The sequence below is a fragment of the Macadamia integrifolia genome, chromosome 11 (genome assembly GCF_013358625.1).
Source record: "Macadamia integrifolia cultivar HAES 741 chromosome 11, SCU_Mint_v3, whole genome shotgun sequence".
In the NCBI taxonomy this organism is placed as follows: Eukaryota; Viridiplantae; Streptophyta; class Magnoliopsida; order Proteales; family Proteaceae; genus Macadamia; species Macadamia integrifolia.
Window position 1 is genome coordinate 16,770,728 of NC_056567.1, and position 24,005 is coordinate 16,794,732.

General features: G+C 37.8%; 2 protein-coding genes across 2 annotated transcripts; one reads left to right on the plus strand and one right to left on the minus strand.

The window, feature by feature from the left end:
- Nucleotides 1-829: 829 nt before the first annotated feature.
- On the minus strand, nt 830-7,838 carry LOC122094088 (probable histone chaperone ASF1A). The gene is made up of 3 exons (XM_042664745.1): nt 7,399-7,838; nt 1,580-1,695; nt 830-1,411 (listed from the first exon to the last, which is right to left on the minus strand). The coding sequence occupies exons 1-3, from the start codon at nt 7,505-7,507 to the stop codon at nt 1,052-1,054; spliced, it is 585 nt and encodes a 194-aa protein (XP_042520679.1). The 5' UTR covers nt 7,508-7,838; the 3' UTR covers nt 830-1,051.
- Nucleotides 7,839-14,046: 6,208 nt separating this feature from the next.
- LOC122093475 (fruit protein pKIWI502-like) lies at nt 14,047-23,342 on the plus strand. Its single transcript, XM_042663823.1, has 4 exons — nt 14,047-14,769; nt 22,343-22,442; nt 23,023-23,118; nt 23,220-23,342. The coding sequence occupies exons 1-4, from the start codon at nt 14,087-14,089 to the stop codon at nt 23,325-23,327; spliced, it is 987 nt and encodes a 328-aa protein (XP_042519757.1). The 5' UTR covers nt 14,047-14,086; the 3' UTR covers nt 23,328-23,342.
- The last annotated feature ends 663 nt before the right edge of the window (nt 23,343-24,005 follow it).

Genomic DNA, 24,005 nt, shown 5'->3' on the forward strand with positions numbered 1-24,005 from the left:
TTTTTTTGGGGGTGGTGGGTTCGAGGGATGGAATAGATAGGACCACACAAGTTTTTAATTCTCCGATGAAGAAATTTCAACAGAATAAGTGCTTTCTTAACCAAACGTGAAAGTTGTTTTCCATCAAAGGGCTATTCCCATTACTACACTCAAGACTTGGATTCTAAACTCACTGAACTCCTGCCCCCATTGTATGTGGTCGATAATTCCTTTCCAAAATATCATTAACATCAAGGGAAGGGAGACTACATGAGTACACAAAAAAATTGAGTATTAACTCTTACCCGAAAATGGAAACAATTATTACTACATTTCGGTATTTTACCCCATGAAAAGTGTTTCTAATTTTCACTTAGCAAATAGGACAATTAATTTCTAAAGGAAGAAATGCCACACTGAGTTCAACACTGACTATCAAAACAAATTGATAAGAGAAGAGATCCCTACCATTTCTTTTGTTGGGTGGGGAAAGGACTGTGGTGTTCACTTTTTCACTTAAATATTTCATGAAGGGAACTACGACACTGACTCTTTGCCTAACAAACTCATAGGGCCTGCATCGGTTATTTTTATAAGGTTTCATTTGTTTCAAGGAAGAAGCCATATAAAAGGAAAAGTTTCAAGGAAGATCCTATCTATAATGATTTTACACACAAATTTTCCTTCTATATGGCTTTTACTGGGATACAGAATCTAAAAAAAAAAAAAAATCAATCAGTGATCCAAAACAGTCAATCAGCATCAAGAGCCAGTGTAGCCAATTTCAAGTGAATTGAATGTGCGTGTACCTCGATTTTCCCTTTTCCACTTCGATACCGACAAGGAAGCATACAAAGAACATCCATTCAGTGAACCACAAATTGGCATCCCAAAAATACACAATATAATTATACATATGACTCAAGTATCATAAACGTGATAACACTATCCTCCAAATGAGGTCAATTCTGAATATGTTTGCGGATACTGTCCAACTCATTTCAGCTGCTATGACAATCATGCAGCATACCTTCACAAAAAATTTAAGGCTAAATTTGGCATATACTTCTATTTATAGTTTCTCCTTATCAGAAGGATGATCTGGTAATGAAGGTAGCTGCACCCCATTCTCCTTGGTTTCAGTAGGATGATCAGTTGAAGGATGCTGCTGTCCTCCATTCTCATTGGTCTCAGGGTGAAAATTGATGGGGAACTTCGTTACTCTAGGTTTGTCAGCCAATATATTTCTTTGTATCCTATCTATCAAAACCTTTTGTGGAGGTTCTTCTGTCAGCTTCTCATCAGCATAATCATTGTTCACATAGTAACCCACTCTGATAAACTCCTGTCCCAGATAAGAGCAGGTCAGCAGAAGCACTGTGACCCCAATGATATCCTCCTCTGGGAGCTTTGATGGATCTGGAGGGTCAGCCTGGCAAAAATTCCCACAAAAATACAGATCAATCGTGATAGATAGGAAAACCAGAAAAACAGTCAAAAACTTACACAGCTATTTTTTTCACTTCCCTCCTAAATCCTAATGGTTTGACAAGAGAAAAACTCAATAGAAAGATTAAATTTATGGATTATTGGAATTTACCTGGAAGAGAAAGCGGTAATTGCCAACATTTACAGGCCCAACAAGCACACTCTCTAGGAGTTGGTCGCAACTCTCATCTTCAGCAGATCCTACATAGACGAGTTTCCATTCCAAGTCTGTATCAAGATGATAAGGTAGAATATTGTTACAATCTGGCAATGGTCAAAGATTGCACTTAAAGTTAACAAGATCAACCGTGGAGCAACTACGTTTGAAGCTTGTGTTACTTACTACACAAACAACAAAAAGAGCTGATCCAATCTTTCAATAAATAAAAAAATTGTGTTCCGATATTAAGCCAGCAATGCAATAGAGAAGAAGCAATCAAAATATCTTCTTGGTGGGAAAATATCATTAATTCACCATAGAAGGATCAGTAAAAAATTAAGCTCTGGAAATTTAAAAAAAAAAAAAAAAATACATGTAATATCAAATATCCCCTGAATAGTATTTGGTAGGACTTTGGGAGTGGGGTGGGAAAAAGTTAGGTACCACATCAGCAGACAATAATCATTGCATTTAAGGAACTTGTCTAGTACGTTTCACACCCGACTTATCCAAATAATCATATTTGTGGTAATTTGTGGGAAATAAATACAAATTTCCCACCCCTTTTTACCTTTTCCACTTTTCTCCGTCAAACAAACAGGGCCTAAGTGTATGGGTGGTTAAAAACACTTCTATATTCACTATAGCATGAGGGTAAAAAGGCTCTTACACAGCCCTCTCTCATTGTACTGCATAGACAATGATGTGGTTATTCCTACTGTTAGATAGAGAGGACATGGTATGTTAGCCATAGCCACATGTCAACTTTCAAAGTCTAATTCATAAAATATCACCTGTATTCGCATGCCCCCATAAATGTCTATGCATGCCTACTTGTACTCTGGCCGTTACTGCACACTTGCCCAGGTCCTGGGGTTTTCCAAAGCTCTATTTTTCCACTTGGCAATCTCTGTTTGGGCTAAAATTTTATATATGAGCAGGGGCCTTGTGCTCCAGAGAGAGAGAGAGAGGGAGATGAAGTGTGGACATCTAGTTTCCTAAATCAAGTTGCTTAATTGACTATTTGATGCAATAATTTACCCAATAGGAATTAGGAAACTGGTGAAAATTTGACATATAACCAACCTGAATAACCAGGTGGAGAGGTGGTCCATTAGATATAGGGAGAGCATTTTCACCTCTACCAGGGCCCTATTTCGACAAGGCTTGCTTCTCTTATCAACAAACAGAGAATCTCTTCCTTAGACACCCCTCAATCCCAAAAAGGGAGACTATACGTTAACTAGACATTCTTGGTCTTTTTCTTCATGGGAAACATTAAAACCAACCTAAAACTATGAAAAAACTCCTAGGTTCATGAAGGGGATTTTCTTCCAGATACTTGAGTAAAAATTACCTCTTCAGCCAGATCAAGTTCAGAAGTTTAAGAAAAGGAGCACCGATTCAATGGGTTGACGGCTTTCAGGTTTAAGGTGGAAAACCATTTTAGTTGTAAAAAGAGAAACAGGGGGAAAAAAAAAAGGTAAAGAGAAGTCTGGAGGCAAGTCTAAAAATGCTCCTTAGTTTGGATGACACAAACAAATGTAACTTCCCTATCAGTATGTCCCCCTAGATCTATTTTAACCACTCAAGGGAAATATGAATTTCTTTCTTTTTAAAAATAAAGGAAGAATGAAGGAGTAATAGATCTTAAGCAAACCAACTGCTTGCTAAACATGCATCTAAAATGGTCCTCCAGATACATCAACAATTAGAACATAAATAACTTAATGGCTTTTCACTCCGAGATGTGACATCATGGAAATATGGTTTTTCAAGTTCCCTGAACCTTAACATAGAAATTAAAACAACATCCCGCATCCAAAACCAGAAGATTGTAGATGGAATAGGACTTCTCAAACCATGAATCAATATCAGTAACTGGGGTGATTTCAGACCAGCAAATAGACTTACTCAGATTAAGTAACAACAGCTAGGAGAGTTTAGAGTAGAAACTGAACAACAATCTGAGATATGTTGTAAACAGAATCTATTGATGGAAACTGAATATCAGGAAACAAATCTGAAATAATCAGCAATCCTGGTAGTAATATAAAATTAAGACCATGGAAACTAGAAGGTTTCAGAATAGCATCTGGATGTAGGATATATAATCAGAATTGAAATAGCGGAAGCAACAAATAAGAAACTGAGATTTTCCAGAATAATAGAATATGCAGGAATTTAGGTAAGAACTGACCTCAGTTGTAGAATTTATCAATGGATAACAAAACTTACGAAGAAAAGATAATCACCAGATCTCCACCTAGCTTTGCTGGAATCCCACCAGCAGTATTTGAGTCTCACAAATATGGTAGTTGAGTCACGACCAGAATCTGAATTGCAGAGAAAATGAACAGAAGAAGCCATCTCTTTATCCATCAAATCTATGGGTGCTCTATGGACTTACATACTTCAAAAAGAAACTAAAAGCGTACTCACAATAGGAAAGAGAGGAAAAGGAAACTCCATCCATATTAGGAATAGATGTCCTTTGTAACTAAAACTCTCTCTTAACTAACTAGAATAGGTGTCCCACATGACTAAAACTCGTAGTAATGTTGCAATATGGGTATAAAGGTAAATCTGTCTATAAAGGGCATTCCTGTACTTGTACCTATTATTCACTTATTATAAATATAGTAGGGCTGTCAATGACAGCCAACCATTCCTCTCAATCGAAATTGACAGTCAATCATTCCTCTCAATCGAAAAAAGTAGGAATATGAGTTTTATTCATACAAAACTCTATACCTTTCCTTAACAACCAAGCAAATAACAATACTAAATGAAATAAAATAATCAAGGGTCGCGCAACGTTAAGGTACGAATGTTGCAATCTGGTGGTCAAGCGATCGAAACAGCCTCTCGACATTCTCGGGGTAAGGCTGGTAGTTCTCACCCCCAGCCCTCGCACATGCGGGAGCCTCATACATCGGGTACACCCTTGTTTTTTAATGAAATAAAACAATCAAACTAAACTATAAAAATAAATCCTATATTCCTACCTTCTACACATAATTTAGGCCCATCAGTGTCCTATTACAATAGAAACTCATTCAACCCAAAGGCCTGACACATATATAACCCAAAGCTAAGCTTGTCCCTAATAAGCCCATATATGTGATTTATCTGCATCAAATCCTGAATGAGATATTTCAAGGAGTCATTGCTCTAGTTAGTAGACCCACAAATCCCTCAATCTCCAATTCAAAATGGCCACTCTCTTTTATGGAATCCTCATCCCTCAAATTGGCCATGTGTGGAAGTCTTTGTCACCCCTCTCTCTACATTAAAACCAGCAGGTTTTAGATGGTTCCATTATTCATGCACTGTACAGGGTTTTTGCAAGTACAATAAATCTACAATGTTGGCACGTCTTATTCATCTGCATCAATAGCATAGACTGACCTCTTTCCCTTTTCGGATTATTATAATGATGGATTATAATCCCATTAATAAGAGTTGGTGAACATCACTTTTCCATTTTTCCCCTACCACATCAAACAACTGTCTTCCAATGACATCCATCACATAGGCCAGTATCCCTAATATTGGGTATAAAGAACTAACCTAGTTAGATTAGGTGTTCCCTTGCGATGTCACGGAGCTTATGTGGACCACAGTGCATTTGTTCCTTTTGAGAGCTGTGGCAATTTCTTTGGAAGATGGCCATTCTGGTAGCAAGCTAATGTTTGTGGGAGGAGAGGAATGTCGGGCTTTTAATAGATGTTTATTCTCCGGCACAGCAGGTTATCCAAGGAATTAAAATCCTGGTGGTGCATTATGCCACAGCTGACTCTTTATTCAGAGATGTCACATACTAGTAATTTATTCAGAAATTGGGCCCTGGTGATTAAATCCCAGATAAAATCAACTGAAAATGATGTGGATCCACCCTGGTGAGTATTTTGTGGAGCTCGATTTTGATGGTTGTTAGTTGGGAACATGGGGCCATCAGTTGATGGTGACACCATTAGGGATCACTTGGTTAGGTGCAATGGATTTGTAGACAGGGAGGGCCCTTATTGGAGGGTGATTCCTTAGAGCTGAGCTTCTTTCCTTTTGGAGGCTCCTTCTATGCTATTGGCAGGTGGTGCTAATTACTTTGCTAGACAGGTTGTGATCCAGTGATAAATCTGTTTAGGAACCAACATCTCCCAATGAGTCTGGCCTTGTTCCTTATTTTCCCTCTTTTTATTTATTTTTGTTCTCCAGCTAGTTGTGGGAGGTTCTGTTTCCCTTTGGGGGTTGTATCATTATTCATTCCCTCAAGTAAAGAAAGTTTCTCATCTATAGATAGATAAATAAACCTCGCCAGTTACCAGCACATCCTAATAAGAAGATTCAACCTCGACTTTCATTTTCCACACAAACGTGCAGGGACAGCACCTTTTATTTCTTGTCCAAAAGCATCCCAATATTTTTGGACCTTTTATGAACAAAATGCCCAGGGCATATATGAGATAGCATATATACATTAAGAAATTGGTGCCCCAATTATGGAAATGAGAAATAGCTGCCCCAATTATGGCATTTAACAATAATGATCTAATACAATATATAAGACATTAGGCAAAAGAAAACTTTCTTAGTGATGCCATGGTTTGGAAGACTCGTTTACTCTTTCTCAAAATCATTAAACTTTTGGTCAAGTTTCCAAACCTTGCTCCTCCAAAAAAAGTTAATGTGCTTTAGTAGTTAATCAGTTTTCATTTGGAGAAAATTCCTCAAAGTGTTTGGTTTCAACAATTTTAGGACAGATTAGCAGTGCAACTTATCATAATCATAAATTATTGATTCTGATAAAAAAAAATGCATTGGTCTTCCTGAGAAGACATCATTACAAAAAATATCATTGTTTCTAAAAGTGGTGAATTAGTCAATCCAACTCCGACATTGGATGCATAAAACAGTCTCTTCCTACTTTTCTCTGCTAACATGGAACAGATTTTCAAATCTTGAACAATATAGTATCTACCAATAAATGATTAAATGCAAAATGAACAACAATGTAGAACATGACTCCATAAAACTAAATTACATGTACATGCACTTAATATTGCACCAAATACATATAGACATCACAATTTCAAATTTGTACTGTCACTACTTCATGCAATTCACGTTTCTATGATACTGACCAACCATTCATATATGTTCCATTTCCCATAAACTTATTCCTGCAAAACAAAAGTATCAATTGGGCATCCAAAAAGATGCCGATTTGCTTTGAAGACTTGCACTATGTTACACAAGAAATGCAAATATGTGATGATGCTTTAGGGTAAGGGAGGGAGAGAAAGCCCTAAAATTAAACCTTTCCAAATTAGTTTCTATTTTCGTAAGACTTCAGTAGCTGCTGCTTTTATAAACCTCTCTGGGGAAACAAACAATAGCAACTCGCATGAATAAGAGGAGACCTCGAGAAATCTTCCAACACTTTTTCCTTAAAAACCAGTTCGTAACTTCAAACATATTCAACTAAAAACACTAGAAGTTCCATTTCTGAAACACCTGCCATGGCAACAGACCGATTTCCCACAAATTCAAAGTCCATTCTAATTCACTAAAATGAAACAATAGTTATATACACAAAAGATAACGCATAACAAAAACTCCAAAAAACAATTTATTATCATTTCGTAAACCCTATTTGTACACAAACGAAAAACTACATGAAGAACCCGATAACTTATAAACTTTTGAATCAAACGAGGAAGAAACAATCTTCTATGGAAAATAAATAAATAAATAAACAAGTAAAATACCGTCTTTGAGAGGAATCAAGCACTCGTAAGAGATCTCGAACTTAAAGGGGTTGAGAAACGGTGCCGGATTATCCAAGACCGCAACGTTCGTAATATTCACAGCGCTCATTGTCTTGATTCAAAAGCGGAAGCTTCAGAGACGAATATGATCGATAAATCACTGAAAACCCTAGTTTCTAGAAAGATCACAGAAGCCAAGCATCGCCCACGGATTTCATTTCATACAGAAACGATGAATTGGCCGAAAAAATAAGACGAAGAAATGAAAAGGAAACCAGAGCCGAAAAAAGGAAGAACTTATAACTAATAAAGTGTTCCACCGGCGGTAGCCGGTTAGAGCAACGGAGGGAACGGATGTGGAGTTTGGCGGGAGATTTTGAACATCTGTTATACAGTGACCAGAGGCAGAGCTCTCCTCTCTCCCTCTCTCTGAAACGAAATTCTTCCCTCCTTCCAAATGTACAAAAACAAAGAAAGTACACCCATCCCAAAACGGGTTTTGTTGTCAACCATCAGATTGGAATCAATACAGCATCTTCGCTTTTCCAATTTCTTTGACGACACATGTCAAAAACACATTCTGATTTGGGGAAACGTTTTCTGTAAAATTACATGATTACTCATTTTTAGGTTTTTTTTTTTTTTTTTACACAACTATCCACTTAACGTAGGGGTGTCAATTGGACGGTTCAGTTCGGGTTGAATTGATTTCGGTCTAGGAATGAGGGAGATCAAAACCAATTTGTTAAGAAACTTCAGTTTTCGATCGGTTTCAATTTCGGTCTAGTTTGGTTTCAATTTATTTTGATTTTTCATTATCGGATTAATATCGGTTTATTATTGAGCTTGAACCATAATGCATCTGACATTGATAACTTATAGTAACAAGATTTGACGAAAAAAAAAAAAAACTTTAAATTTATGATTAAATCATGATTTATTATCGTAAGGGAAACATAACTAATATTGAAATCAATGGATAACAAATTACTAAGAAGATAAATAATATTGAAATCACAAAATAAACCCTATTATCTAATCATTCATTTAACTATTTCACTAGTTTTCTATAGTGGACAAAGAAATCAAAAGAAATATTATTACAATTTACAAATCAATTTCTCTATTTATAACCTAATATTCAATGATTTGTAACAATTTCCCTTACAATACAAAATTTTCTCACTAAATATTGTAAGAAATGGATGGTTAATTCACCAATTTATAATCCCATAATCATTTTTTTTATCGGTTTCATTCGGTTTGGTTATTTATCGGTTCGATTTGAATCAATTTTCAGTCAGTCCTAATATACCTCAGTCCAAAACCAATCCAATAAGGGTAGGTTTGGTTTGGTTCGGATTATATCGGTCGGTTTCAATCGATTTTATCGATTTGGGCTCACCAATTTATAATCCCATAATCATTTTTTTTTATTGGTTTCATTCGGTTTTGTTTCTATTTGGTTATTTATCGGTTTGGTTTGGATCAATTTTCTGCCTGTCTTAACATACCTCAATCCAAAACCAATCCAATAAGGATAGGTTTGGTTCGGTTCGGATTTTATTGGTCAGTTTCAATCAATTTTATCAATTTGGGCTAAGTTTTGACACCCCTAACTTAACGTTTCACTTAACAAAAAGCCTAAAATTAGGTTTGAGTTTACAAAACTACCCAAAACAATGATTCTTTTCCATCTTTCATACACAATCAGGTATTTTTGCTAACTGAAATTTTGAGTGGGTAGTTTTGTAAATTCAAACTTGATTTTTGGGATTTTATGTTAATTGAAACTTTAGGTGGATAATTTTGTAAAAGAAAATCCAAAAGTGGTTAATCATGTAATTTTCTCAAAGTTTTTTCCGCACCTAGGGTGAAAGAGAATAAACGATTGGGATGTCAAAATGACCTCCATCTCTTGTTGTAAGAAGTCAAAAATACTCTTGACACTATTCCAATAATCTCATCGAAGTATCCAAGTCAAAAACATAATGGATCATCATCAACATCATCATTACTACACAAAATCCTCCCACTATCATGACCACAACCTCGATTTGGACTTTTATATTTATTTTATCATTTTTCTTGTGTCTAGACGAAGGGGGCCACAATGCTTTTCAGACTTCTTTTTATGTTTCTCTTTTTTAGCTAATGACGGGTAACCAGGCCTTTGGCCTGACTAGTCCTGTAGGCCCATAATAACTCACAGCCCACATGGACGGGGTCATATCGTGGTTGAATGAGAACCATTCAATTTTCACTGAAAGCAATGCATGTAAATGGCCTAAGGTGTGCTTAGTGGGAGTCGAACTTAGTTCTTTTTGCCTTTCAAAAAGTAAAAATATAAGTATATCATGTCCTCTCTACAAGACGTATAAATTTTCCAGACTCAGACGACACCCCACGCCACGCCACGCCACGCCACCCCCACAATTGTCATTGGAGTGGATATGTAGGTTCAACAAAACACCTTTCAATCCATCTTCTTGTCAGATTATTCTCGAGAGAATTGAAACTCACTAAATTGTGTGAAATTCTAGTCACACAAGATCTAACTAGTCCATCTCAGTCAAACACGTCTATTTTTTCTTGAATTTTATATAATTCTTCCAATTCATACATTTATATTTGTTACCACAACCAATAAAATTTCCTTATGATTTGGCTCTCTATTATGGATCATTGATGATTCGACTTAGCTTAATTTCAACTAAATGGTGGTTGTTACATGGATCCTCTGTCACCAATCAACTCTAAAACCATACTTGTTACCGGTCTGTTTTGGATCATAGATGAACCTTCCAGATCCTCAGCCTTGTCACATGCACCTTTGTCTCTATGATCCCCTCAGAAATTGGAGCTACAAGATATGCTACACATGACTTTGGTTCATGGAAGTTTGAGGCTAGTGCTAGTGATAAATCTGTTAGAGCACCAACATCCCCCCAATGACTCTAGCTTTGTTCCTTATTTTCCCTCTTTGTATTTCTTTTTGTTCCCTTGCTCTTTTTTTTTTGGGAAAAGAAAATCAGAATTATAAAAGGGGCATCAAAGTAGCACAATCCAGGTTACAAATACTAAGGTTATGCCTCCCATTCATCACTTTGAGAGTTATACTGGCCAAAATGACAATCGGTTCCTTCATAAGCCTGAGCATAAGAGTGATGTTAGTTATAGTATTTATAAACATCTAAAAAAAAGGGATTACACTCCAAGGCCATGAAATGGTTGTAAAGTCCAAAAAGAGCCTATAAAGATCATCCGAATTTGTCCACACATCTTTTAACCTCCCATCTATTCAGCTGCATCTATTGAGCCCTAAGGAGGAATTCCCTTAAGTAATCGATAGTGGATGAGAGACATTCTCCCTTATAAAGAAAGCAAATTATGCATCCACTCATTTTGAGATCCAGATTCTTAACCAAGACATATATCATTAAGTAGGCTCAGAATAAGGAAATAGGCTAGGAGGGGCTGCAAGAGGTCGAGCAATACCTGATGAGATGATTGTCTCTGATATTTTGTGAATAAAATGTTATGATACCACCATAATGCCGGGGAGAGGATTTTGAGTGGGTTTAGATTTTCATATTTAATGATGATTTTATTCCAATAATTCCAAATGAAGTTACAAATTATGATCATAAAAGAAATGAAGTTTATTTGAGCATCATTTGGAACGAAAATTATTATTGAAACATAACATAATGAAATGCAAAAAAGAAGAAGCAGAAAAACGTTCAGTAATTAGGCCTAGTGGACAAGCAGCCCAGATCTGTCTAGTAAACTCGCAACAGAAAAACGAGTGCCATTATGACTCAGGGTGAACATTGCGGAAAGCACACAAATGGTCAATTTGCTTTCATTTTCCCACAATATCCTTCATGAGGATCTCTCCATTGCAGAGTTTCTAGGAAAAATATCTTAAATTCTAGATGCAAAGGGAGTTTCCACAAGAATCGTCACCAGTGTGAGCAAGATAAAAGGGCAAGTACACCTGTTGAAGGATCCAATGGGGTTAGTAGTCAATGATGCATTTAAAAATTTTGTAACCAACTTAGTGGTCAAAACTCCATTTGGAAAAGTGGCACCACCAAGTATCAGATATTCCCTACCTAGCTGTGGGAGATTGCTGTTGCCCTTTGGGATATTATCATTATTCATTCTCTCTAAAAAGAGAAGTTAATCATCTATAAATAAATAAATAAATAAACCTAGTCAGTTATCAGCACATCCTAATAAGAATATTGAACCTTCAGTTTCATCTCCTGTACAAAATGCAAGAATTTGAGCATGCTCGAGCATGTTTGTATGGGTAGAAGTAGCTAATATTACAAAAGATATAATTTGGTATTTTATATCTATCTTCATCTGATGATATTTTGGAAATTTTACTAAGACTTTGAATAAGAGTTTAAGCAATTTTACTTGCTTACTTGAGACTAAAATTTGGCTATTGAGATCTATGGGGAGTCATCTATTATATGGACTAACACATGTATTGCCAAGTGACAAATAGTGAAGAATTATTATACTTCAAAAGGCAGAATAAGCCTAGAAGGACCCTTTATTTCCTATTAAAAACCAAAAGCGGAAATACAATTTTCCATTAAAATATTAACAATTTATTTTTTCTAAAAAAATACATCTCCTGTTAAACACAAAGAAATAATATTATAAACTTAAAAACATGCCTTCAAATATGATGGTGAAGGGGTGGTTGTAAGAATAATTTATAGGATCGATATGACGGATTAGTGAACAAAACCAATAATACAATCTCGAATCTAACTAACACATACCTGGATCCATGTCATATTGGGAAGATTCCACAAGCTTTAGCTTTTCCCTCTTGTGCAATCTTCTTCCATGAGTTTTCTCTTATTGTTAGTTTTGTCTGCTCATCTTTATATGTAAATTGTCAATTGGTTAACAACTTATAGGTGTTGCTTCATTTAAATAGATGAGGAACATGGACTAACCCTGAAATAGAATACAAGTGGGAACCTCCCATGATAGGACCCAATTGTAAAGAGGCCCATTGGTCTTTATATTTTAAGGCGGCTAACCGAATACCAGAATTCCCATTAGGGGATCACTCTTGAACCGGTCTACGTCCAACCCAGCCTACCAATCAACACTCAACCACTAATCCGATTCCACACAATGACTGGTACTAGCTCATACATAGAAAAACGTTACAATTGTATCATAGTATATTTGATTTACCAGATGTTAAACATTGCTTAATTAAATGACAATTAGAAGAGATGATTCAATCCAATGTAACTGCACAAGAAACACATCCATTATCAAAAGGGTTCCACAGATTTTTTAACAAATTGTACACATAAGGAAATGATATCAAATTAGAAAACAAATAGATCTGCCAATAAAAAGGCCATAAGTATTCCATAGTGTAACTATTGGAGATAACAACACTACTCATTTTATGGATGATCATACCGTACCTGAATTATATGGGGCGGAACAAGGCTAATACCTGCTTTAAGATGCTTAATTTGAGATTGATAGGTCAAGGCAATAACAGAGAAGAGGTGGGAAGAAAGGGAAAAGTTTCCTATACAAATCTTTGAGAATGAAATATATGAAAGATCTTGTAAATGAGAAGCTAAAGAGCAATTAAGGAGACCAAGATTACTATTTTTTTGTTGGGACAAAGTATTTTATTCGTTAGTAACCCTTGCGCCACATATACATGGGATGTGAAATGACCAATGCAAATCCAACAAAAATAGGTTCATTCTTAATTAGCTCAAAGTTGTTAGTTCTAATCAACAACAAAATTGAAACTAAAACCGATGAAACTGTTTATCTAGAATTGTTTTAAAAATCATTTAACTGAAACCGTTTATTAATTTAATTTGAAACATATAAACGGAAACTCTGTTTGACAACGTTTCATTTCTGCCGTTTGTGCATTTTCTTATTCCCAGAAATGAAAAAATAACTTAAAAAGGGTTTGATAAAGTTGTTCCGTTTCACCCATTTATAGAAACATAAATCAAAATTTATGCCTATTTACAATTCTAGAAACAACTTTGACGAAACAAATCAGACTTGTTTCATCATTTCTAGAAACAAATGTGAGAGAAAAAAAAAAAGGTTGTTGTTCCCTATAAATCTCTCCACTATTTAAACCTAAAAAGAGGCAACCAAACCTTTTCTCCCTTTTGGGCATCCGATGATACTATTGGATTTTTTAGTGGTATTATGTCTGCAAAAAACGTTTCGAGAAACAGGTTTATCAAACACAAAAAAAAATCCATTTTTATTTCTAAAAACATAAAAAGTCATTTCTGCTGTTTCTAGACGTAGAAACATTATCAAACGGTGTCTTTAATAAACAATAAGGTTTTGATTTATATATTGAATCGAATTCTAGAAACAGCAGAAACATTATCAAACGGTGTCTTTAATAAACGATAAGGTTCTGATTCATATATTGAATCGAATCGAAATCAAACCGAATCATTAGAACCGAATCGAACCGAACCGAAATGAACCGGTTACCACCATGTAGTCGCTTAAATCTCGTGGACCTTCAAGATTTCCACAAGCCAGGATGTCAGGCTCCACTAAGTTGTCCTTTAGTCCTTCCCGATTGGACACGTGGAAACGTTCAGAACCAATCGATCTTTGATGTGTAGCCACTACAGTACGCATGCCGGCGCATTGTAATAGATTCCGGTTCTGTACCCTCGCACACCCACCTTTAGCGGCGGCGCAACGCCAACCAACCAAGCGAACTGCTCAAAACATCCAATTCGAGAACACACAAGAAATGTCTTCTCTCACTCTCTCCTCTCCTCGTTACCACCACCTCAGTTCCCATGCCCACCTCCATCGGCACCCCCACCCTCCCATGGCTATCATACGCCATCTAAACCTGCCCCACTTGAACCTCCGCCACAACCGTCGTCGCTACCTCTCAGTCGCTGCCGCCGCTCTCCGTCAAGACACTACCGCCTGGACCCAAGCCCCTCTCTCTGAGGTCCAAACCGCCGCCGAAGACCTCTTCCACGTTACCATCGACGTTTCCGATTCACCGGATCTAGTTGCCTCCCATACGCGCCCCGGGCAATACTTGCAGCTCCGGCTGTCCGACGCGGAGAAGCCTTCCTTCCTTGCTATTGCCTCTCCGCCGTCTACCTCTACGTCGAAAGGAGAATTTGAGTTTCTCGTCAAGAGTGTCGCGGGCTCTACGGCTGAGCTTCTCTGCGGGCTAGGGAGAGGCGATGTGGTTGAGTTGAGCCAAGTTATGGGTAGAGGTTTCGATATCAGTCAGATCTCGCCGCCCGAGGAATACCTTACTGTTCTTATTTTCGCCACTGGCTCGGGAATTAGGTTAGTATTCTTCATCAAAATCTTTTTTTTTTTTTCCCCAGGGTTCTATCCCGATTTCCGAATTGCCAAAGAACTAGTTCTGGAATTGCAAATTCAGTTGCCTTCTAGAATCGAATTCTCCTGAACCAGGTGTACATAAGAACCCTGCAATACCGCTCGTGGTGTGCAAGAATTTCTTATAGCTACAAGAGTCTTCAAAAGGGGAAAAAGTTCGTATTAAGTGCCATAGTTTCTTTTCTGGCTTCTGCTAATTCTTCTAGCGAATGGCTTTGCGTTCTATTTGAAGAATATAGTAACTTCTTCAATGGTGTTCATCCAAGTGTAGCTTTTGTTATATGAGCTTCTGTTTAATCCTTTACAAGTTTTATGCTGCTTGTTCTGCCTTTAATGGCCTGCTATCACGCCCCAGCTATTTATCAATATTACTGTTACTTTCTACTTTTCAGCACAAAGAATTTTCTCTTCCCATACGAGCTTTAATTTGCATCCACATCCCAATAATACATTGGACAGCAGTCATCTCATTGGCCTCACCTTTTCTTTATTTTACAAATGGAGCATATTTCTGTGAAATGTTTTACTTTGTGTGAATTGAGTTTCTGTTATTTTCTTTTTCATAACCACATTTTCTTTCTCAGTCTTCTTTCTATTTTCATGATTTACTTATCAGATAGATCTTCTTTTCATATGACTAATTTTCTCCATTCTTTTGAGTCAACTTGTAAATGGGGATTCTTTAGAATACAAGTCTTCAACTTGTAAATGAAGATCAAGCTCGGCGCAAGATCACCATTGAAGTGCCATTTTGAATTTCTTAGTTTTGGCCTCAATCCACAAATTAGTCTCTTCACTGGTCCTGAACGATCTCATTTAGGCATTCTGCTATAAGTACTAACCTTATTATATACATATTATTGGCCGTTGTGTGAAGTATTAATGACCCAAGTATCTAAAAGAAAAATAGCAACCTACAAGACCCATTACATTCACATAGGATCCAGACTGAACCAAAACTTTCTACCTAATCAGTAATCATTTCTTTCTAATTGCCACTGATCAGCATTTAACAATTATTGTGGGTAATATCCAACCAAATTGTAGTTCTTGCTAGAAAGAGGAAGACTTAGTGGAGAAGATGTTAGTCTTTGACTCCAATGATGGAACATGCCCCATAGATACCTTCTTGTAATAATTTGCAAGGATGACAATAACAATAACAATAACAATAACAATACAACTATAATAATTATCATTGCAATAGATGAGATAATGATAACAATAATAACTCTTACAATCTCAGATTCCTGCAACCAAATCAGTAAAACCAGAAAAAAGAGAGAAAGAAAAGAGAAAGAGGAAGAAAAGAGAGAGAAGAAACCGCAGAGAACCTCAATGAGAGAGCAGCCTGTGATCAGTCCAGTATATCAGTGATCGCAGGAATCATTAGTATATAAGGATAAAAAATAAGAAGTACAAAGACTAGAATGCCCCCCCCCATTACAAGAGAATAACCCTAATACACATATATGGACCCGATAGGACAGAACTGCCCCTTTCGGGTCTAGCGGCTGAAGCTAATCCCGATATCGGGATTAGCTTTCTCTCTTAACACTCCCCCTCAAGCTGAAGCATACACATCACCCATGCTCAACTTGGTACAACCACTGTGAAAGCTAGGAGTAAACAAAGATTTAGTGAACATGTCAGCTAACTAGTCCGTTGAAGGAACAAACGGAGTCTCAAGCAGCTTCTTCAGTACAACATCACAAACAAAATGACAGTCCACCTCTATGTGTTTGGTCCTCTTATGGAAGACCGGGTTACTAGCAATGTAAGTTGCAGTTTGGTTGTCACAATACATCTTCATTGGCTTGGTCATTGGAAATCCTAACTCCAATAGTAGCAACCGCAGCCACATCAACTCTGCCATGGTATGAGCCATAGCTCTGTACTTTGCCTCTGCACTGGACCTGGCAATAGTAGTCTGCTTCTTAGTTCTTATTACGCCACGTAATAAGATTCCCTCCAACAAAGGTACAGTATCTAGTGGTAGATCTCCGATCACTAGCAGAGTCAGCCCAATTAGCATCAAAGTAGCCAATGAGATCCATATACCGATTAGGACGGTGAATCAACCCTTTTTCAGGAGCACCTTTCAGATAACGAAGAACACAGACAATAGCATCCCAATGTGCTTTCTGAGGAGACTGCATGAACTGACTAAGAATTCCAACAGCATAAGAAATGTCAGGACGAGTCACAGTTAGGTAAATCAACTTGCCAATCAAACTCCTGTACTTATGCACATCCTGAAATGGTTCACCATCATCAACACCAGACTTTTGGTGAGGATCTATAGGAATATCAACAGGTTTGGATGCAAGCATCCTAGTATTAGATAGAAGATCCACAACATACTTTCTTTGAGACAGACTGATCCCTTTCTTGCAGCGGATCACCTCAATCCCGAGAAAATAATGGAGATGACCAAGATCCTTGGTCTGAAAATGACACTGGAGATAAGCCTTTACTTCAGAACTACCTGCCTCATCATTGCTAGTAAGAATAATGTCATCAACATATACCATCAAGACCACTAGCTTGTCACCTCTACGACGAACAAATACTGAATGATCAGAATAGCACTGAGAAAAACCACACGTGACAATGGTGGCACTAAACTTGTCAAACTATGATCGAGGGGACTGTTTAAGTCTTTAAATAGCCTTGTGCAAGTGACACACAACCTGGATTCTCCCCTCGAGCAACATAACCAGGAGGTTGCTCCATATACACTTCCTCTTGGAGATCACCATACAGAAAGGCATTCTTGATGTCCAACTGAAATAACGGCCAATCAAAGTTGACAGCAAGAGATATAAGAAGACGAATAGAGTTCAGTCTAGCAACCGGAGAGAATGTCTCAAAGTAATCCACACCATAAGTCTAAGTATACCCTTTAGCAACTAGACGGGCCTTTAACCGCTCAACAGAGCCATTAGAATGATACTTAACAGTGTACACCCAACGACACTTAACCAGATCCTTACCAGGAGGTAAATCTACTAGGCTCCAGGTACCACGACTCACAAGAGCATCCATTTCTTCATCCATGGCAGCCTTCCATCTTGGAATATGGAGGGCATCATTATGGGAACGGGGAATGGGGTTAGTGGAAAGGAATAGTGCAAGACCATGGATGGGAGAGGGAAGATGAGATAATGACATAAAGTTATCAATAGGGTACACAACCATGGATTTCTGAGTGCAGGAACGTGTACCTTTACGATGTGCAATCGGTAAGTCATCAGGCGAAGGAGGAAGAGGAGCTTCACCAGCGGAAGACGGCAGTGGAAGGAGTGAATCTTCAAGATTAATGACTTCGCCACCTGGTTGTCTAGTCTTCTTCTTGCGCTGATAAACTTGTAAGGGATGTGAGTCACTGGTACTAGGAGCATCAGGTAGGGGTATAAGAGGGGGTAAGGGTGGAGAAGGAGAGGACCACTCCGGACTAGACTGGGACAGCTGAGGAGAATAAAAAGATGTACCTTAAAAAAAGGTCACATCAGCATTGACAAAATTCCGATGAGTAATGGGGTCATAACACTTATATCCTTTATGGGTACGAGAGTAACCCAGAAATATGCACTTAGTAGACCTCGGGGATATCTTGTCAACCTGCATATGCAGATTATGGACAAAACATACACACCCAAAGACACGGGGTGGAACAGTAAAACTGGGTAAATTAGGGAACAACACAGAAAATGGAGACTTATCCGCTAGGACAGAGGATGGCATCCGATTAATCAAATAACATGCGGTTAAAACACTATCACACCAAAAATGTTTAGGAACATGCATGTGAAGCATAATGGCACGGGCAACCTCAAGGAGATGTCGGTTCTTGCACTCTGCTACCCCATTTTGCTGTGGGGTATAGGCACAACTAGTTTGGTGTATCATCCCATGGGTATCACAAAACTCAGATATATCAGTTTGAGCATATTCTAAAGCATTATCAGAATGAAAAATTTTAATAGGAATGCCAAATTGAGTCTTTATTTCATTATAAAATTTGTGAAACACGTGTAAAAATTCAGATCTTTCCTTTAACTTGTACAGCCATGTAAGGCGAGAATGGTCATCCACAAAAGTCACAAAATACCGGAAACCAAATATGTTACTGACTCTGCAAGGACCCCAACATCAGAATGGATTAAAGAAAATAAAGACGGACTACGAGACACAGAGTGAGATGGAAAAGAGACACGATGATGTTTACCCAACTCACATACCTCACACTCTAACCTAGGGACAGACTTAAAACTAAGAAATAAAAGTTGTAACCTAGAAAGTGACAAATGACCTAAACGATAGTGCCATTGGAAATGAGTAACATCCCCAACAGCCGTAGCAGCAGCAATAAGAGGACAACTGCTATTGAGGTAGTATAATCCTTCCTTTTCACGCCCTCCACCAATCGTCTTCCTCGTGTGAAGATCCTAAAATACACAATCGGAAGGAAAGAAGGTTACTGAGTAATTTAAAGAACGGGTTAATTGCCTTACAGTGAGAAGACTTAGTGGAAATTGAGGGATATGTAAGACAAAAGATAAATTAATGGATGGGGTAGGTGAAACAGTATCATGTCCAAGGATTGGTGTGGAAGTGCCATTAGCAAGGATAACAGAATTGGAACTGGCATTAGTAGAAAAATTCTTAAAAAGTGATGACTTACTGGTCATATGGGCAGAGGCACCTGAATCAATGATCCAAGGAGTAGATGTAGTAGCAAGAAGGGCTGAAGTACCAGTGTGGGCTAGAATAATAGCGGATGTAGACGCACCATTAGATGTATTAGAGGATGCCTTAAGAGTGTGCAAGCGCCAGAGCAACTGATTGATGTCATCGCGCAGACTGGTAGTTAAATCTCCTGAAAAAGGTGTTGGTTTAGGATCAACTGGAGCCATTGTGTTAGTACCATTGTCAGACATTGCATGATTAGCTAATTGTGTTGCCCACTCTGGTTTGCCATGTTTTGCCCAACAAGTCTCAACAGTATGGTTGGGCTTTCCACAAAAAGTGCACTGGCGAGCTGAACGATCAGAGGGCTGTCCACCAGATCCTCGACCAGCTGACCCACGACCTCCCCTATGACCGTGACCACGTCCACGGTTGGTATAGAAGGAAGAACTGTCTTTGGTAGACTGATCAGGTTTAGTGGAGGAAGTAATTCGCTGCAGACGTGAGTAAGTATCATTCAGAGTAGGCACAGTATCCCCTGCAAGTAAGGGACCCTTCACTGCCTTCAAGTCATTGTTCAAACCAGCCAAGAATTTAGAGATGAAGAACTCGTTATGCTTAGCCTTCATCTTGTCAATGTCAGTGGTCAAGGGTTGGAAGACATTGAGTTCTTCAACCATACCTCTGAAAGTGCTGTAATATTCGGAAAGTGGTTTGTCCGACTGGCGAAACTGAAACAGTTTTTCAAAGATATCATAAATACGGGTCATGTTCTTCTCCTGAGAGTAGGTCTCCTTCAAGTCATCCATACTCCCTTGGCAGTAGAGTGAAACATGACATTGGCAGCCACATCTGGTTCCATACTATTCCATAACCAAATTAAGATTAATGCATTCTCTTTCTGCCATTGAGCGTAACCAGTGACAGATTCTTTGGGAGGATCAGAGGTATTGTAATCAAACTTATCCTTCGCCATCAGATAAACTTTGACTAACTGAGCCCAAAGAAGGTAATTCGAGCTTCCCTTAAGCTTGATAGAAGTAATCTGGACATTCACATTGCCCGATGCAGAGGAGGTAGTAGTAGGAGTAGTAGTTGGAGGAGTAGCGGTAGTCTTGGTCTCAGCCATGAGAGCAAGAATTAATGACAAGAATGTATTGCAAAGACAACCAAATAAGAAGAACTCATCAACCAGATCTGAGAAACAGCAGCCAAAGAGCAATCGGACCCCAAGGAACTGAAAAAAAATAAAAATTTCCAGCTGATAGATGCTGCTGGTAGGGTAATGTCGTCCTTAATGGGAGCAGCAAGGGAGGCTTCAAAATCCTAATAGAGTATGTAAAGAGGTAGTAAAACAGCAGCACATTAAACCGTGAAGTAGTAGAGCTTCACACATAGGGCAGCAGCCAAAAACAAGTCACACATAGGGGCGGCAGCCATTAAAAATCTGCAGAATTGAATATCGGCTTCAGCGATTCCGAACAAGGGCTGAATCCATGTAGCAGTGGTAGGAAGACCTGCTTGTGTTTATATCATTATAATCAGGTCAAAGAATTAAGGTAGGAGCAGCAATAGGTGGCTGCGCACCAAAGAGGAGTAGTGCAGGGTTGAGATCAACAGAGAATGATGATGTCAATCCTTGATTTGATTACAGAAGCTCTGATACCATGTTACAATCCCAGATTCCTGCAACCAAATCAGTAAAACCAGAAAAAGAAAGAAAGAAAAGAGAAAAAGGAAGAAAAGAGAGGAGAAACCGTAGAGAACCTCAATGAGAGAGCAGCCTGCGATCAGTCCAGTATATCAGGCTGATCGCAGGAATCATTAGTATATAAGGATAAAAAATAAGAAGTACAAAGACTAGAATGCCCCCCATTACAAGAGAATAACCCTAAAACACATATATGGACCCAATAGGACAGAGCTGCCCCTATCGGGTCCAGCGGCTGACGCTAATCCCGGTATCGGGATTAGCTCTCTCTCTTAGCAATGACAATAATTTACAATAAGTTAAAGTGTTAACATGGTGTTTAACCAAAATATTAATGTCAATGCATGAAGTCAGGTCTCTCAAGCCTCGGTTTAGGAAGTCCACATTGGAAAATAAGGTGAATGCCTTTCTGATGATTTTTTGGTCTGATTGAGTTTTACCATTAGACTGATTAACTCTAGAATTTATGAATTACCAAGTGTTGATCAATGCTTGGACAGCCCAAAATCAATTTAATATTGTGAACATTCAAATGTAGAAAAATGATGTAGCACCCAAGCACACCTGCATCAGGCAAACTAAACTTACATTGAAAGCTATGCAGTAGCAACTCCCAAGCAACACAAGTTAAAACATACACCACATGCATACACAGACAGAACCTCTCTCCTGGCCCCTGGGGGCATGTATGAGCAAAATCCTAGGAGATATGCTCAATAACCAATGCTAGTGAACTACTCCCAATTTCTGCCCTATAATCTGATTTACGGATGAACCAAACAACTAGTCCTACTCCTCCGAAGTTAAGGCTTAAGACTCTCTATCTTTGCTCCAGTTGTCCCCAATTATTTTCTTCTCATTTGAAACTCTACGTCGGCAATGAAATTATAGCTGATACATCATTTTATTCACCTTTTTGCCTAGCATCTTCCCCTCCCCGGAGTTAGTTCTACCTATTTGTTATCTACCGCATGGTATATCTATTTATGATCAAATGGGGCAAATGTCTATAAGCACATTAAAACATGAAGATAAGAAGTTCTATAATAATTGATTATTGTTATTATGTTATTGTTCAGTGACTGATTATCTTCTTCTTCACTTTCTTATATGCAGTCCAATTCGATCTGTCATTGAGTCAGGCTTCGGTGCCAGAAAAAGATCAGATGTGAGGCTTTATTATGGAGCTAGAAATCTTCAAAGAATGGCTTACCAGGTGTGAAAAATCGTGTAGTCACTGTCAGTTCTTATTTCTCAAAAACGAGATATTGGGTAATGGTTAATGGTTAGAGGTGGAAGGGTAGCCCTGGTCTTTGTTATGAACACCATACAGACTTATACCATCTTGACAAGCCTCCATTTAATTCTAACAGAACCAGCAATTTCATGCTTCAGAAGAGTTTATTTGGAGTTTGTGGTCCATCTTATGGTTACTCAATTTGCTTATCGTATACCTGTAATTGCTGTACGCCTGTATCTGCATTTTCTTTTTGCAGAAATATTTGTATTTGTGCTAAAAGAATAGCAAACATGTATCTTTCCAGAGTATGCATGAACAAACTGACACTTTGCAGGACCCAAAAAAAAATGAAAGGATTAAATACTTTGTCCTTATTGATATCAATTTATATAATTATGAACAAACATGCCCTTTTTGCAGAAATACTAGTATTTATACCTAGACATATAGTAGAATAAATGTATTTTTCCAATTTCCTCTTGAAAATGTGTTACACCTGTACCTTTTGTCCTTTCCATACATGTATTTCTGATTACAGTTTATGTTCCTCCTATAGGATAGGTTTAAGGATTGGGAATCTTCTGGTGTTAAGGTTGTGCCTGTATTGTCACGATCAGATGATAGATGGGAGGGTGAACGTGGCTATGTACAGGTAGTCTTTGAATCTTCTAATGTGTTGATGTTATGGCCTACTTTCCGGAATTTTTTATATGCTTTCTTTTTGCCCGTCTTAACTTAAAATATTTTTTTCAGGCTGCCTTTGATAGAGCCAAACAAACGTACAATCCTTCATCCACAGGTGCACTTCTCTGCGGGCAAAAACAAATGTCTGAGGTTTGTCTTTGTTTCAAAATCAGTTAATTAATTTCTTTAAGCGATAATTCTATTTATAAATCTGTCATAGCAACTGTGATATTTTTTATTCGTCATTTCTGGTTTTATTTTTTGGGTATCTTCTTCTATATTGTGATGGGGGCTTTGAATAACAAAAGTAGCTATTAAAAATACAAAGGAATCAAATGTACAATTCAGTGATTAACAGCAACTGTGATATTTTTTATTCGTCATTTCTGGTTTTATTTTTTGGGTATCTTCTTCTATATTGTGATGGGGGCTTTGAATAACAAAAGTAGCTATTAAAAATACAAAGGAATCAAATGTACAATTCAGTGATTAACAGCAACTGTGATATTTTTTATTCGTCATTTCTGGTTTTATTTTTTGGGTATCTTCTTCTATATTGTGATGGGGGCTTTGAATAACAAAAGTAGCTATTAAAAATACAAAGGAATCAAATGTACAATTCAGTGATTAACAGCAATTCTGTCAGAGAAACACAAGCAAACTACCAACCTCAGTGGGATTTTTTTGGGAATTTTGATGCTTTCTTATATCCAAATCATTCTATCATCAATAGTTGAAAACTGCCAGTGGATGTTCCTTTTATTTCTCAAACCCATCCCTACTGCCAATCAGAATGCAGTGCAGGTATCTAGTCTGTTATCTTCCAACCTTTTTTGGTACTGCCATTCTCAACAT

Bases quoted from the DNA above. Each gene is read 5' to 3' on its own strand.
- LOC122094088 (XM_042664745.1), bottom strand. From the start codon at position 7,507: ATGAGCGCTGTGAATATTACGAACGTTGCGGTCTTGGATAATCCGGCA. The intron at 1,696-7,398 runs GTATTTTACTTG...ATCTTGATACAG, and splicing joins CTTGATTCCTCTCAAAGACG to ACTTGGAATGGAAACTCGTC. The intron at 1,412-1,579 runs GTAAATTCCAAT...AATTTTTGCCAG, and splicing joins ATTACCGCTTTCTCTTCCAG to GCTGACCCTCCAGATCCATC.
- LOC122093475 (XM_042663823.1), top strand. From the start codon at position 14,087: ATGCCGGCGCATTGTAATAGATTCCGGTTCTGTACCCTCGCACACCCA. The intron at 14,770-22,342 runs GTTAGTATTCTT...TCTTATATGCAG, and splicing joins GCCACTGGCTCGGGAATTAG to TCCAATTCGATCTGTCATTG. The intron at 22,443-23,022 runs GTGTGAAAAATC...TTCCTCCTATAG, and splicing joins TTCAAAGAATGGCTTACCAG to GATAGGTTTAAGGATTGGGA.